The 16339-nt window shown below is 46.9% G+C and overlaps 1 protein-coding gene across 12 annotated transcripts in view; it reads left to right on the forward strand.

Annotated features, from left to right (window-relative positions):
- Nucleotides 1-16339, forward strand: part of UBR4 (ubiquitin protein ligase E3 component n-recognin 4) — a 130593-nt gene that overhangs the window by 41353 nt on the left and 72901 nt on the right. For all 12 annotated transcript variants that reach the window (XM_064589845.1, XM_064589846.1, XM_064589844.1 and 9 more), the window contains exons 29-48: nt 167-376; nt 1532-1633; nt 1936-2036; nt 2267-2465; nt 2861-3049; nt 3476-3539; nt 5239-5430; nt 6218-6288; nt 6380-6527; nt 6963-7190; nt 7838-8008; nt 9056-9238; nt 10339-10497; nt 10834-10986; nt 11430-11657; nt 11957-12114; nt 13096-13267; nt 13505-13706; nt 14792-14955; nt 15382-15598. In XM_064589845.1, the coding sequence (XP_064445915.1) occupies nt 167-376; nt 1532-1633; nt 1936-2036; nt 2267-2465; nt 2861-3049; nt 3476-3539; nt 5239-5430; nt 6218-6288; nt 6380-6527; nt 6963-7190; nt 7838-8008; nt 9056-9238; nt 10339-10497; nt 10834-10986; nt 11430-11657; nt 11957-12114; nt 13096-13267; nt 13505-13706; nt 14792-14955; nt 15382-15598 (3311 nt within the window). The remainder of the gene's footprint in view (nt 1-166; nt 377-1531; nt 1634-1935; nt 2037-2266; nt 2466-2860; nt 3050-3475; nt 3540-5238; nt 5431-6217; nt 6289-6379; nt 6528-6962; nt 7191-7837; nt 8009-9055; nt 9239-10338; nt 10498-10833; nt 10987-11429; nt 11658-11956; nt 12115-13095; nt 13268-13504; nt 13707-14791; nt 14956-15381; nt 15599-16339) is intronic.

The following is a 16339-nucleotide window of genomic DNA, read 5'->3' on the forward strand; positions in this document are numbered from 1 at the left end:
AATTATGAAGTTGTATGATTACGCTGTATGTAAAAAATATCAAGGGGAAAAAGATAGGAATAAAAGCCCTCCTCCCTCAGTAAATGATTGAGTTGCCCTATCCTTGCCATTGCAGCTTTGTGGCAGGAGTATATTCACTAACATGGTTTCATTTTCTTTGCTGAAGTTGGTCCGATGAGATGAACCCGCCACAGGTAATTCGGACCCTTCTTCCCCTTCTTTTGGAGTCGAGCACTGAGAGCGTCGCTGAGATCAGTAGCAACTCCCTGGAGCGCATCCTGGGCCCTGCGGAGTCTGAGGAGTTCTTGGCTCGAGTGTATGAGAAACTGATCACTGGTTGTTACAACATTCTGGCCAATCATGCAGATCCCAATAGGTAAGCCTGATTGAGGGGGTGGTCAGGCTCCCGTGACCTCCTGCTGCTTGCAGCCGTATATACCAGTGCTCCTTTCTTTATGTCATTAATTAATGGCTTATTGTGCTTTTTAACAGACAGTTCTGTACTTGTGTTCATTTTATGTTCTTGGGGACATGCACGAAAGGTTATTTGGAATCCGCTTTTATGATTGTTAGGAATCCATGTTGAGAAAGTGGAAGGCTTAAATGGTTCAGATTTGGAAACTTTAAGTAATTGAACAGATGCTTATCAAGCGCCTTACTTGATGTAATGAACTGTACAAAGGAGCTTCGTAGAATTTCTAATATTTTTAGAACCATGCCTCTGAGATGGGTGGTGGGGACTTCCCTAAACCAAACCATTGTTTGACTTCGGTAGTTTAGGCCGTAGTGATGTGGGCGGGTCCTTAAGAGCAGCAGAGTGAGTTGCAGCTTTGTCCCACTGAGAACTGTACTAATGAAGGGTCCGAGTGTAGACATTGCTGGCTTTTTGTTGTTGACTCCAGAGTTTCATCAAGCATTTCTTTTTTTTCTTTTCCTCCCTCCCTCCTTTCCCTTCCCTTTCTTTCTTCCTTCTTTCCCCTCTCCCTCCCTCCCTCCCTTCCTCATCTTTCCTTCCTCCCTTCCTTCCTCTTCCTTCCTTCTTTCCTTCCTGTTTATCTGTAATTTGAAACAGCAGCAACGATTCTTTGAACTCTTAGCCATTGACTGTGTCCTTTAAGGTTTTAGGAACTTGTTTTGTTACAGTTTAATGTGTTAGATATGTACTGACCTCCTGTGTAGCCAGGCTTTATGCTAAGCTTTGAAAAAATTTTTTTAAAGATTTTATTTACTTATTTGACAGAGATAGAACACAAGCATGGGGAGAGGCAGAGGGAGAGGGAGAAGCAGGCTTCCCACCGAGCAGGGAACCCGATGTGGGGCTCGATCCCAGGACCCTGGGATCATGACCTGAGCTGAAGGCAGACACTTAACTGACTGAGCCACCCAGGCGCCCCTTATGCTCAGCTTTGAAAAAAAAATTGAATATTGCCCTTACGGTTTAGTCATAAACTTTGGATTTTTAAAAATCAGTATTAGGAAGACATTGAAACAGACCTTATTTCTGGTAGTTAATTCTTCTTTTGGTCCTCAGTGGACTGGATGAATCCATCTTGGAGGAATGTCTCCAATATTTGGAAAAGCAACTGGAGAGCAGCCAGGCTCGTAAAGCTATGGAGGAATTTTTCTCTGACAGGTGAGCCGTGTTTTGTTTTACTCAGTGAACATTTTTTGAATGTCTCCTGAAAGCATTAGGTATTTTTGTCTCAGGGAACACTTAAAGCCTGCTTTAGGTGTTTGTACCGGGGGGAGGACTTAGATTAATTGCTGGTCCTTCAGGTTATTGATGAGGGGTTGATTTCATGAACACCTAGTGTCGTTGACTGACAAGTGACCAGTCCCCTGAGGGGAGATGACATTGTGAAGAAATAGAAGCGGATGCCTTTTTATGTGAGGCTTAATGTGATTCCCCCCTTTTTTACTCCTTCTGCCTCCCAGTGGGGAACTCGTGCAAATCATGATGGCAACAGCCAATGAGAACCTCTCTGCTAAATTCTGTAACCGAGTTCTGAAATTCTTCACCAAACTCTTCCAGCTGAGTGAGTGACAGTTTTTAGTAATCTTTTTACGGGAACTTTGATGTCCAGCTAATACTGTGCATATCTTCTGCCCAAGTATAACTACCGAGTAACAAGTGCAGAGAATCCCTGCAAGGAAGTTGGGAAGGCAGTTGGAAACTTGCCCGAAGCCTTTCCTGGCTCCTAGTCAGCGCCTTCCCTCCTGTCCCTCACCCTCCGTCACTGACCGCAGCCTCTTGGTCTGTCCCTAGCTGAGAAGAGCCCAAACCCGAGCCTTCTGCATCTCTGTGGCTCTCTGGCACAGCTGGCTTGCGTGGAGCCCGTGCGCCTCCAGGCCTGGCTCACCCGCATGACTGCGTCGCCCCCCAAAGACTCTGACCAGCTGGATGTGATTCAGGAGAACCGGCAGCTGTTGCAGCTGTTGACTACGTACATCGTTCGGGAAAACAGGTAGAGCACATGCATTTGAGTCACGTGTCCCTAAGAGCCCCAGATGAATGTTGACAGCATTTGCGACGTTCTTTCCTTCAGGCATTGGTCCTTAGCATTTTGAGCGACTCCGGAGCTCCCCTCATTAGACTTAAGGAATCTAGTGGAGCTCCTTAATTTCTCCTGTGGAAAAACTTTTGCAGTGACTGGGCCTGTCAGTTGTCACATGGATGAATGTTCTGTGCTCTAATAGCTGAAGTCCAAAACTGGGTGCATATATATGGAGTGGGGAGAAAGGGGGCGGGGAGAGTCATGTATTTAATGTTTAATTTTCAATGTCTCTTACTTTTATAAATCTAGAAGTACGGTCAGATTCCTCTTGTTTACTTATTAATTTGCTGTTTCTTTTCTACCAGCCAAGTTGGAGAAGGCGTGTGTGCTGTGCTTCTGGGCACCCTGATCCCCATGGCGACAGAGATGTTGGCCAATGGTGATGGGACTGGTTTCCCTGAACTCATGGTTGTGATGGCCACACTGGCCAGTGCAGGTCAAGGTGCCGGCCATCTTCAGCTTCACAATGCTGCTGTGGACTGGCTGAGTAGATGGTAAGATGATGAAATTGGAGGGGCCTATCTATAGGTGCAGCGTTGCTCTTAGAGAGAAGGGGGATAGATAATGAATTACAAGTTATTTTCTTTGTAGCTTGGAGTGAGTATAAAAGAACTTGAGTCTCTACCTTTTTATTGGGGATTGAGGGAGTAGTCTGTAACTGTTCACTTGAGACTCAATCTTTGTTACATTCTTATAGGGCTTCCTGTTCATTATCCTTAGGAGAAGTCTTAGAGAAAGTGTATCAAGTGTCAGTGATAAGACCAGAGCACCTACACCTCAGTGTTTTCTAAGAATGCCTTTGCTTCCCAGTGTCACAAATTGATGCAGGATTCATGAAAACTGCTTCCTTTTCTTTGGTTCCTTAGATGATTTTTGTGTCTCACCTGTCCCCCCCCGCCTTTTTTTTTCCTTTGGGACAGCAAGAAATACCTATCACAGAAGAATGTGGTTGAAAAACTGAATGCCAATGTAATGCATGGAAAGGTAAGCAAAGTGAAGCATGACAGCAATCAGGGACTGATGATGATTCTTTGTGATCCATAGAAGGCTCTCCGTTTGACTGGCTTCTGGCCTTGGCCAGCCTGGGTATAGTTTCAAAGCCCTAGGAGTTTGTAACATGAACGGCATGCCCTCGGGCCTCTGCTGGGTTGTGAGGAGTGATGGGGGGAAATAACAGGGTAAACAAAAAACATCCAGCTGAATCCTTAAAACCTAGTGAATTCTTGCTGTTTTTTAGACATTAGTATGCTGTAGAAAATTGTTTCCTGCTCCTGCATTGGAACTGGGTACTCTGAGTAGGTGGTATATGGGGTCACCGACTGACTTCTTTGCTCTAGTCCACGTACTAGAATTGTTTAATTTACCTGAAGGTTCAGGTCACCTCTGCGAAGAATGGTTTTAAACTGACAGAAAGAAGTCTTGCATGCAGGCATTCTTCTCCTCCCCTTGCCCCACCATGAACCTGACATAGGTGGCTAAGAGCAGCTAACTGACCTCTGAGACCCAGCACTGCACCATTCATGTCTCCTTCCTTTCTTGCTAGTCTTTGTCCTTTCAGCTCTGAACTGTCAGAGCGCCTAGGGAAGGAACTTAGAAATATGAGGCCTTGATGCCAGGCTCCAGGGATTTTTAGGCAAACATGAGCAGTGGTTTGCTGGAAAATTTCGCTTGATTTCTGAAGCTGTTCCTCCCTACTGCATAAGTTTAAAACCCAGTAACGTAAATGTCTTTTACTAATGGTTAAAAAAATGCTATTGGTAGGAAAAAAGCCAATGAGAGCCCATTCATACTTTTAATCTAGTCTTTTTATTATATTGAGGTATCCTTGACATGTAACACTATATTATTTTCAGGTGTACAGCGTAATGATTAGATGTTTGTGTAGGTTGTGAAGTGATCACCACAATAAGGCTAGTTAACATCTGTCTCCATACATAGTTGTAAAATGTTTTTTTCTTGTACTGAGGACTTTTAAGACCTATTCTCTTAGTGACTTTCAAACATGCAATACAATATATTGTTAACTATTGTCCCCATGCTGTGCATTATATCCGTGTGACTGACTTATTTTATAACCGGAAGGTTGTATCTTTTGAACGCCCTTCATCCATTCTCCACCCACCCCCTGCTCCTGCCTCTGGCAACCACCATTCTTCTTGAATGGTTTTTGCCTCCAATTCTACTCTGTTTTCCTGATTTCATTTTTACCTCATTTTACAACATTTCGTAGAGGGCTGTCTTCGTGTTTGAGAATGAATGAATCACATTAATTCAGCCCAATGTATTAACTGCTACATGCGGTCACAGTGCTCAGAGCTGAGGAAATGGGTAATTAAAATGTTTTTTTGTCTGCTTTTATACCAAGTCTCTGATCTTGAGCTGTATTTATTTATTTATTTTTTTAAAGATTTTATTTATTTGAGAGAGAATGAGAGACAGAGAGCACGAGAGGGAAGAGGGTCAGAGGGAGAAGCAGACCCCCTGCTGAGCAGGGAGCCCGATGCGGGACTCAGTCCCGGGACTCCAGGATCATGACCTGAGCCGAAGGCAGTCGCTTAACCAACTGAGCCACCCAGGCACCCTGATCTTGAGCTTTATTGAGGAGAGTTTGAGAAAACATAGTACACAATAATCACATATGGAGAACTGGTTTCTGTGGTTTGATGGTGGTCTTTTCTTCCAGCATGTGATAGTCCTGGAGTGCACGTGCCACATTATGTCTTACTTGGCCGATGTCACCAATGCCCTGAGCCAGAGCAATGGTCAAGGCCCAAGTCACCTCTCGGTGGATGGGGAGGAGCGGGCCATTGAGGTGGACTCAGACTGGGTGGAGGAGTTGGCAGTGGAAGAGGAAGACTCCCAGGCTGAGGATTCAGTAAGTACCACGTCATCATCCAGGCAACCATGCCAGTTTATTAATGGCTGACTGGCACTGACAGAGCTCATGCTAACAACAAGCCTTTGGCCCTCTTTTCTAGCTCCTGTGAGCTTCAAAACTCACCCACTCCTGTCTGTTTTCTCCCACTTTATATGACTAATTCCAGACTGATTTTCCAGGTCTGCAGAATAAGCTGTAGGGATCTGATCTCTTAGGGAAGGGACTGTTTAATAAGCACATGGCTTCTTCCATGCAGAGTCACTTACTCTGCAGTTGTTCGGTGTTTGTATCCTAAGTGGAGTCTTAGGGATGATTTCTTCATGGGGATGGTGTGAGCTCTCTTACAGAGAAAGCTTAAGATTTCTTTTATTTATTTATTTTAGAGATTTATTTATTTGAGAGAGAGATGGGGAGAGGGAGGGTGAGCATGTATGAGCAGGGGGAGGAGCAGAGGGAGGGGGGGAGAGAGAGAGAGCCCCAAGCAGACTCCCTGCTGAGCACTGAGCCCGATGCAGGGCTTGACCCCACGCCCCTGAGATCATGACCTGAGCCAAGACTAAGTCAGATGCTCAACCGACTGAGCCACCCTGGCACCCCTAGATTTTTTTTTTTTTCTTTTCTAATCATAAAACCTTAAGCTCTCACCTGGAATTGTAGCACGTTTATAGCCTGCAGATAATTTCAGGGGGTAAGTTTTACTGGTCATTTAGGAATCGACTGTTTATTCTCTGTAGGCCTGTGTAGAAGGTATATTTCTGATTAAAAAGATTTATTATCTTTGAAGGATGAAGATTCTCTTTGTAATAAACTCTGCACTTTCACGATCACTCAGAAAGAATTCATGAATCAGCATTGGTAAGAGTAGTTCATTCTTTCAGGTGAGGATTTGTTGGGCCTTGGACTGTTGGCGCAGCTGGGCTCATTTACTCATTCTCGTTCTTTGTAGGTACCACTGTCACACCTGTAAAATGGTAGATGGGGTAGGTGTGTGCACAGTTTGTGCCAAGGTGTGCCACAAGGATCATGAGATTTCCTATGCCAAATACGGTTCCTTCTTCTGTGACTGTGGAGCCAAGGAAGATGGCAGCTGTTTGGTGAGAGTTTGGAACATTTGCTGGGCTAGGAAGGGTGATTTGTTAGTGACACGGGAATGCTGAAGCCAAACTGGGAAATTGCCTTGTCTCCTTCGTGGTAGCCCAGGTCTAGGAGTAAGTTCTGGGTCTATCACTGATCATGGCCTAAGCCACTTCACTTAAAATGTTAGAACTTTCAGGGTCCTTAAAAATCTTGCAGTTTTTTTCCTAAGACCTGCCACAGTTTCAGATGTTGTTATTAAGACTTGTGGCTGTGAGTGGTGAAGTATTAGCTACTAGGTGGGTACCATGAAGATCAGAATTCAGGCGGTTGGATATCATTTAAATGTTTGGCCGATTTCTCCTCCGGGTCTGCATTTCCCACCAAGATCTCAGGCAGCATTTCATCTGTGTTTGTGGTTCGAGCTTTGGGCTTCTGACATTTTCTGTCCCTAGGCGCTGGTGAAGCGAACTCCCAGCAGTGGCATGAGCTCCACCATGAAGGAGTCAGCCTTTCAGAGTGAACCCAGGGTTTCCGAGAGTCTGGTGCGCCACACCAGCACATCTCCAGCGGACAAGGCCAAGGTCACCATCAGCGACGGAAAGGTTGCTGACGAAGAGAAGCCTAAGAAGAGCAGCCTGTGCCGTACGGTGGAGGGCTGCCGGGAGGAACTGCAGAACCAGGTGGGGGTTCTGGTGGTGCCTGGGACGCTGGGTGGAGTGCGGAGCCGGGCCAGCTGGTTCCCGAGCGAGCCATGCGCAAGGCTCTCCCTGCAACGCCCCTAGTGGGGCTGAGGGACGCTTTCTCCTTTCTCTGAGTTTACTCATTTTCACGGGACAGATCTGAGTAGGGCCTGTTGTCAGCCCCTGCCTCACAGGGAGGGATTTGGGACTGAGGAGCAATGGGGGGGCTTGAGGGAGGGTCTGTTTTAGTTGTGTAATACTCTAGAACACCTTCCTTGGCCAGTGTTTTCTCATCTGAAGCACAGAAAGAGAAAGTCATTTACATGATTGTTTTCTCAGTTTTCTCAGGGATGGCACATAACCAGAACAATTTTAGATGCATAGGAGAGAATTCAGCTAATCCTGTGTGATGGGTGTATTCTAGCATTAGGGTGTCCACATGGGATTCCTGGTTTAGAAAGATTGCTCTAGAATTCGTAGCACGAATCCAATATTATCAAAAGGAAGAGATATGGGTAGAATATCAAATTGGAAGTGTGGAAGTTGGATTCTAGATTCTGAAGGTAGTTATTGGCAAGATTTATTATGAGTCTGACCCGTTTTATTTCTTTTTTTTTTTTTCACTTGTGTATTTGGATTTTTCTCAGGCCAATTTCTCCTTCGCTCCTCTCGTGTTAGACATGCTCAGTTTCCTCATGGACGCCATTCAGACCAACTTTCAGCAGGCTTCAGCTGTGGGGAGCAGCAGCCGGGCCCAGCAAGCCCTCCGGGAGCTGCATACTGTGGACAAGGTGGTTGAGATGACAGATCAGCTGATGGTGAGTGTGGCAAGAGCAGCACATTTGCTGAGATGCCAAGGTGTGCTGGATGCTCTGAAGAGTATCCTTAGGACAGCCAGTCCCTAGCTAGCCAGCGGGGAGATCCACGTGTGAGGTGTGTCTTCAAAGGAACACACAAAAGGTCCTTTGGGCCAACTCAGTGAATAAGTTCCCTCTCAGTTCATAAGAATATATGAACCCCCAAGATGTGAGGAACAACATCTGAGGGCAATTATACTAGTTAGAAATTTCTTCCGTATATAAAGTAGGACACCTAAGGTCCCACTGGCTTGCAAAAATCGTATTTGTTGTCTTCTGCTTATAGTCCCTCAGGTAACTCTAGTTCTTCATGAGAAATGGCTTAGAAGTTGTAAGTCGTCATCCACTTTAAAACCTACTGCTCAGCACTGAGAATAGGAGTTCTGGTGTGTTGTTCTGCTTGTCAGGTTTAGCAATGGTGTGAAATAGTGGAAACCAGCCTAAAGTGTCTGTGCTTCTGAAAGGAAAGTGTACAAATGAACGAAGTATAGGAATAGATCTCATAAAGAAACTATTTTTAAGAGAAAAATATTCCCTCAGAAATAAACACATGTACATACAGATATTCTGATATTTTAGTAAAAATGAGTCACAGTTTTACAGTAGTGGCTTTTAGACTTTGAGCTGTTAAAGATGAAGCGAGTAAGTATTGGGGTGGTGTTGGGGATCCATAAAGTTGCCGACTCAGTTTTGTCAGGTCAGATCAATGAAAAACATTCCCTCTGTTATCACCGTCATTTGACATAAAAAAAGGGCATTTTAATATTTCAAGAAGCCAGTACTTTTGTATTAATTAAATTTAGCCTTGTGAAACATTCACTACGTTGTTCTTAATTGGCTTGACAAAATAACTTTGAGAGGCTTGCCTAACTGTCCATGGATTAGAGACTGGAATCTGTTGATTTTGAATGACTGCGTTATGCAGTGTCTCGGTCACATGAATAGTGGATGGATCCACTTGATCTCTTTGGCTTACTACTGCCTATTCCCTGCTTCCTTCTTTGCCAGGTTCCCACCTTAGGCTCCCAGGAAGGTGCCTTTGAGAATGTTCGGATGAATTACAGTGGTGACCAGGGCCAGACAATTCGACAGCTCATCAGCGCCCATGTGCTCAGGCGGGTGGCTATGTGTGTGCTCTCCTCCCCGCATGGGCGCCGCCAGCATTTGGCTGTCAGCCATGAGAAAGGGAAGGTGGGTTTCTAGTTCTTTCCTACTCATTTTAGGTCATGTTTGTCTTAAGTGCTAAACAAAACAGATAGATGACTATACTCAGATTGGTCCTCTGGGAGAAAGTCTTTTGGGTTCCAAGAATGCTTTACAGGACAGAGCTCAATGAGCTTTTCTACTCCAACTCTGAGTTCATTGGTTAGACTTAGAAGTAATGTGACTAGAACAAAGTTGCTGCTTCTGATGAGTAGTTTCTTACTCAAAACCTATCCTTTGAACCTTCAGGGAAAGATAATGAACTAGCGATTATCTAGGACAGCGTGGCTCCCAGGCTTGGTGTGGTTTGGTCATGCTGGAGGCAGGGCACAAGCCAAGAAATAAGGGTCTTCATGGGAAGACACAGTGTTCCTTATTTAGTTCTTTCCTGTCCTCCTGGCCCACTACGGACACAGGGAAGCTTATGTCGTTTTAGAGAACCAGTAGAAGTTGGAAGGGTGGCACGTATCTCAACATTTTTCTGTATTCTGGCTTTTCATCACTAGTGAAGTTGTTTTAACTTTACCTTAAGTGGAAAACAAACTAGGAATCTGATAAGTCTATAAGGTCCCTCTAAAATACTTCAAAACAAAACAAAAACTTGTACAGAAAACTAGAAAGGATGATAGTACATAGGGAGTGGGTAATTATTTTCACGAACTGTGTATAAAGAGGAGCTGGTTTCATTACTCCTCTCTTTTGTCGTCACTGGAAGGAGGAAATGAAGGGATCCCATCTCTCTCCACTGGGAGAAAGAGAGGGTTTTCCTAAGAGACTTTAACTGTGGACTAGTACCCCATTGAAGGAGCTTTTGTTAGACTCTGTGTCTTCTAAGAGGATGGGGGTAAGAATAAATTGTCAAGGGGTGCCTGGGTGGCTCAGATGGTTAAGCATCTGCCTTCGGTTCAGGTTGTGGTCCCAGGGTCCTGGGATCGAGCCCCACGTCCAGCCCCTGGCTCAGCAGCGAGCCTGCTTCTGCCTCTACACCTCCCCTTGCTCGTGCTTTCTCTCTCTCTATCTCTGTGTCTTGAATGAATAAATAAAATCTTAAAAAAGAAAAGAATAAAGTGGCAATTGTCCCCTTGCAGATCACTGTTCTGCAGCTCTCTGCACTCTTGAAGCAAGCAGATTCCAGCAAAAGGAAGTTGACTCTGACCCGCCTGGCTTCTGCCCCCGTCCCTTTTACTGTGTTGAGCCTCACTGGGAATCCCTGCAAGGAGGACTACCTGGCCGTGTGTGGGCTGAAGGTAATAATCTGATCCAGGTTTGATTACTTTGCGCTACAGATCCTGATCCTCTTCTTTCCTCTGTTCTCAGCGCCGCTTTCTCATTCTCACTGTTAAGATTAAAACCTAAAAGCCTTTGAAATATAAAAGAAACCTTTCTCTGAATTTCTCCCAGCTCTTGCAGATCTTTCTTGTATTGGAAACGATTTTTGTGTGTTCTCGGAACCTGAGTATATTACTGGACAGTGTGAATACTATCCGAAGGCAAGGAATGTCAGGGAAGACTTGAGAGAGGTGAAATGAGTCATTCTACTTCCCGCCATCTTTTAACCAGTCTGTTCCTTAAACCCTGTCCAGGATTGCCACGTGTTGACCTTCAGTAGTTCGGGCTCTGTTTCGGATCACTTGGTGCTGCACCCACAGTTGGCAACGGGCAACTTCATCATCAAAGCGGTGTGGTTACCTGGTTCACAGACCGAGTTAGCGATTGTCACTGCAGACTTTGTCAAGGTACAGTTCCTGCTCTTGGATGATGTGGTCCTAGAAATGTTTTGTTTTTAAATCCAGAATGTCTGATCTCCATTATGTGCTAGTTCTCCCGGAAATTAAAAGTAAGCAATCCTAATTTTGTCGCCTTTTGTTATGGTGCTGAGCTAGAGCTTTCTGTGTGTAGGCAATATGACATTGTTTCTGGTTCTCCCCTTGCTTTACCAAGCGCATGGGTCTTCCTGTACTTGTCACAGAATATGTAGATGCGTATCTCTCCCCTAGTCATTCCTTGAGGGAGAGTTAAAAGATAACTCATCTTTGTATGCTCTGTGCCTGATACTTGCAGACGCTTGTTGGAGGGAGAATGAATGAATACCCATTACTCACCAATGGCAGGTCTTTGGATTCGCCAGGATGATTTGGGGGTGGGACTGAACTAGATCTCCCTTCCTTCTGTCCTGCAGATTTACGACCTGTCTGTTGATGCCTTGAGCCCGACCTTCTACTTTCTCCTGCCAAGCTCGAAGATAAGAGATGTTACCTTCCTCTTCAACGAGGAGGGAAAGAACATCATTGTTATAATGTCTTCAGCTGGTTATATCTACACCCAGCTCATGGAAGAGGCCAGCAGTGCCCAGCAGGGACCCTTCTATGTCACTAATGTGCTGGAAATCAACCATGAGGACCTGAAGGTTTGGGCAGGTGTTGCTTTCTCCTCTTCCAGATGGATTAGCCTAGTAGCTCCTCTATTGTTTTTCTTTTTTCTTTGGTCTCTGACTTTTTCCCTATTAGCAGAAACTCTTGTCCTTGAGGACCAAACTGATTCACTGTGAAGTTCCTTGACTGTGATGGTATTTCTAAGATTTACCCGCACGACTTAGATTCTGAGAGCCCACAGTCATGATTTAAAACTAGTTACCTGCAAACCTGGCTGCTGGTCCCGAAGACAACACGCGAGGTTAATGCAAGTGTTGTATCTTTGCCGTGACAGGACAGTAACAGCCAGGTGGCTGGTGGCGGTGTGTCCGTCTACTACTCGCATGTGCTGCAGATGTTGTTCTTCAGCTATTGTCAAGGCAGGTCATTTGCAGCCACCGTCAGCAGGACAACTCTGGAAGTGTTGCAGCTCTTCTCCATCAACATCAAAAGGTGGGAAGGAGCGCTTCACGCTGAGCTTCCACGGTGCCCGCATTCAGTGGGAGACTCCTCTGGCCCCGTACTGGCGTCTGTTAGGAATCTGGTGAAGCTTACTTTGCCCTGGTGGGCCTCTCCCTTTTACAGGCAAGAGGTGCCCAGTGTTGGTAGGTTGGTTGTCTGCATGGTTTGTCCTCCACGGTGCAGACCCCAAGCTGCAGGAGGTAGTTTGGGGACCACTGTCACTCAGAAGGAAGAAGCTGTAGTCAAGGCAGCACACCTGACTTTAGGGTGATAGAACTGAGTTTTGAGGAGGGAGCGTAAGTTGCTCCTAGACACTCATGCAGCCAAAGTGCCCTTTACGTTTCCCTGCTGGGGTAGTTGATCAGAACACAACATGGTATCAGCAGTGGGGGCATGGTCGGGGGTGAGGGGGGCAGTAGAGGCTTTCATCAGGTGTCTGGATAGTAGAGGTGTGAGTGAGGTGGTGAGTGTTAATTTAGGGAGCTAGGGAGAAGAGGCTTAGGCTGCTTTCCTGTCTTTCCTGTCTGCCATTGAAGAGCCATAAAAGTGCTGTAGGCACTGTTTCTCTGGCCTCTGTGTTGTGAAATGTTATCTGGTTGGAGATGAAATCAAATGGGGTATCATTCACGCAGAACTTGATGTGCTTGGAGATGCTTGATAGGACCAGGGATCGTGAGCCTTAGGCAGCTCCATGCAGTGGATGACTTCTAGGCACATTGGGCCACCTCTTCCCTCAGACATTGGGAGTTAGCAGAGATTTCTAAACCAGGACTCCTGTCGGGGGGCACAGAGTGGTTATGTGAGAGTGTATGCGTGGCTCAGAACAGAGCTGAGACTCGTGGGTAATTCAAGTCCCTGGGCACATAAATTGCTCTGGGAGTGAGGTATTTGGTCAGTATGGCCTATAAGTCAAGAAAAGGATGACTAGGTGGCGATTGACACCCTGACTGTGGCCAGTTTTGTTGTCTGCAGTTCCAATGGTGGCAGTAAGACGTCTCCTGCCCTTTGCCAGTGGTCCGAGGTGATGAACCACCCTGGCTTGGTGTGCTGTGTCCAGCAGACTACAGGTGTGCCACTGGTAGTGATGGTCAAACCAGACACTTTCCTTATCCAAGAGATTAAGACTCTGCCTGCCAAAGCAAAGGTCAGTGCTAGATGCTCCCATCACTTGGCTGTGAACCTGGTCTGATTCTGTATTTCTGCGTTTGTATATTGTGTCCCTTCCCCGGCCCTTTCAGTAGAAAAGGCTTATCAAAGAATTTTCATCTGTTTTCTCCTAGATGCCTTTTCTCTGTCGCTTGTCTGCACCCCCTTACCTTCTTTCTATACGTTCTGATCTCTAGTTGTGGGACCTGACACCCTCCTTTGTCTCCTCTGCCAGATCCAAGACATGGTTGCCATTCGGCACACGGCCTGCAACGAGCAGCAGCGGACCACGATGATCCTGCTCTGTGAGGACGGCAGCCTGCGCATTTACATGGCCAACGTGGAGAACACCTCCTACTGGCTCCAGCCGTCCCTACAGCCCAGCAGTGTCATCAGTATAATGAAGCCTGTTCGGAAGCGCAAGACAGCCACCATCAGTAAGGCCCCTCCTCAAAAGATGGTGGGGGAGCGGGGATGGCAGTCTTCTAGACGAGACTCGGAACAGATGGTGATAAACGTCTGTGAAGAAATGGTGACTCTCCCACTTGCCTGTTTCGTAAAGGTAGAGATAGGTGCTAGCGAATTTCCCCAAAGCAGTGTCACGTTTCCTGAGGCCAACAGTGTTCTTGTGGCTTTTAGAGACCTGACGTACAAATGGCAAGCCCTCATTGGCTCTCCACTTGAGGTCAGCAGTTCTTAGGTGCCCAGGAAAGAATGATCTCATGGATTTTGTTGGAGAGATTTTTCTCTGGGTTTGGGGAACGTGGCCTAACTGATGTGAAGTCTAACATGGAACCAGTGGACGATAGATTGCTTCCACTGGTCAGTTTCCCACCAAGTAGTGAAGAACCCATCGTAGATTCTGAGCTGGGAGTCTTGCTTCTCACTGATAGAGGACTCTTCAGGGTGTGGAGGCTTGAATTTGGGAATGGAGTGACTCTGGCTAAGCAGAGACCTTTGCAGGGGTCATCCCGTGACAGATTTGTTTTAGAATCCATGTTTGAGGTAACGATGCAGCTCATCCTCCTGTAAAGAAGTAGTTTCTGTTGTTCACTTTGTTTATTTAAAAGACTTTATTTATTTGAGAGAGAGGGAGAGAGCATGAGCAAGAGGGGGAAGAGCAGACTCCCCGCTGAGCAGGGGGCCCAGCGTGGGGCCTAATCCCAGGAACCTGGGATCGTGACCTGAGCCAAAGGCAGACACTTAACTGACTGAGCCACCCAGGTGCCCCTGAATTGTTTACTTTCAATAAACCAGCCATGAGGGAACCTGTTGTTACTAACTGTATTCAATACCACGCCTGAGTTCTTTGTCCCGCTGGGTTGAGGTGTGGTTAGGGATGATGACTGTTGGACTGTGGGCCACATGCAGGCGTCACGCTGATACAGACTTTGCCATCCCGGTTGTCCGGAAGAGGTTAGAGTGCAGAGTCAGTTGGGAGGGGCTTTCCCAGTGGGGTGGGTGCAGAGGTGGGGTGACATGCTTACTGATGCTCTGTGTCCGCTGGTCCTGTTCCGCACAGCAACCCGCACATCTAGCCAGGTGACCTTCCCCATCGACTTCTTTGAACACAACCAGCAGCTGACGGATGTGGAGTTTGGTGGGAATGACCTCCTGCAAGTCTACAATGCGCAGCAGATAAAGCACCGGCTGAATTCCACCGGCATGTACGTGGCCAACACCAAGGTGAGGACCGTGCTGGGCTGGGCACCGTACCTGGGTAGAAGGACTCCTGAACAGTGTGGTTTGAAAACACCTCTTCTTTTAGAATGCAGGTGTGAAATATATACTTACAGTCACTAATCCTTGGATTCTATTTAAGCGGTCCCTGGAGTTAATGGCTATTCTAAACTTCCACACAGAAGGGCTTCTATTCCAACATTAGCAGCAGGAGGTGGTTAGTGATAGGGAGAAAGTAGCTTGAAACTGGACACTGTCCTATTCCTTGCCTCTCTTTTCTTGTCCTTGGAAGTAAGCAAATCATTACCAAGGAGTTAGGAGGGTAAAGGACTTCTCTGGGATCACGCACTTTGGCGCCAGCAGACGAAGTGTTGTAAGTTTGCCCCAAAGAACTTGTGTTCATTGTCTGACTTGGACCTTATCTCCCTCTAGCCTGGTGGCTTCACCATCGAGATTAGCAACAACAACAGCACTATGGTGATGACAGGCATGCGGATCCAGATCGGGACCCAGGCCATTGAACGGGCCCCGTCCTACATTGAGATTTTCGGCAGGACCATGCAGCTTAACTTGAGTCGCTCCCGCTGGTTTGACTTCCCCTTCACCAGAGAGGAAGCCCTGCAGGCTGACAAGAAACTGAACCTCTTCAGTGAGTCGCCAGCCCCTGGCACGGCCTGCCCTTCTCACTGCTGTGTGGCGCTTCGGTATTCTGGGAACCTTCTGCTCTCTGCTGCTCAGTGGTCTCTGCCACCCTGAAGCTCTGAGCTTCACTGGAGATGGGCAGGAGAGGGGTGTGCCGAAGAACAGGAGGGGTGAAGACGGGGCAGACCCTGCCTCCACGTCCACTTTTGTGGGGCAGGCTCAGCCTTGCTGGTGTGGTTGCCTACGTCAGTGGGCAGGGAGGAGGCAGGCTCAGCGCGTGAGAGCAGCAGGTGTTCTGAAAGCACGGATGAGGGCCTCGGTCACAGGCCGCTGAGAGACGGATGTGTAGCAGCTTCTGGCCTTGCCGAGCTGTCGAATTCTTTAAACCCTCAGAAAACAACTCCCTGAGCCTTTCACGAGCCTGGCGTCTTTCTCTACCGTTTACTGGCCGCCTGTCTGATGCTCTTGCTTCTAGAAATAGCTGCTGCTAGACTGAATGATGATGGTCTGTGTTTTGAACAAAGGGGTTGCTTAGAGCTCCCTGGAGGGTGGAGCTTGTGGGATGCAGTGCCCCGAGAGCACCAGAGGGGTCCTGCCGTGGTGCTCAGAGGCTCTTCTGAGAGCTGGCCTTCCTAGGCCTTTGGTCAGTGCGACTGCTTCACATGCAGTCAGCATCTCCACAGGGTCCAAGTGCTGTTCGAGTCTCAGGAGACAAAGTTTCTCCATGACAAAAATCGGTGGGATTTGC

Source organism: Mirounga angustirostris, unplaced genomic scaffold (assembly GCF_029215605.1).
Source record: "Mirounga angustirostris isolate CCGP_5_RB_7025 unplaced genomic scaffold, mMirAng1.0.hap1 SCAF_4, whole genome shotgun sequence".
In the NCBI taxonomy this organism is placed as follows: domain Eukaryota; kingdom Metazoa; phylum Chordata; class Mammalia; order Carnivora; family Phocidae; genus Mirounga; species Mirounga angustirostris.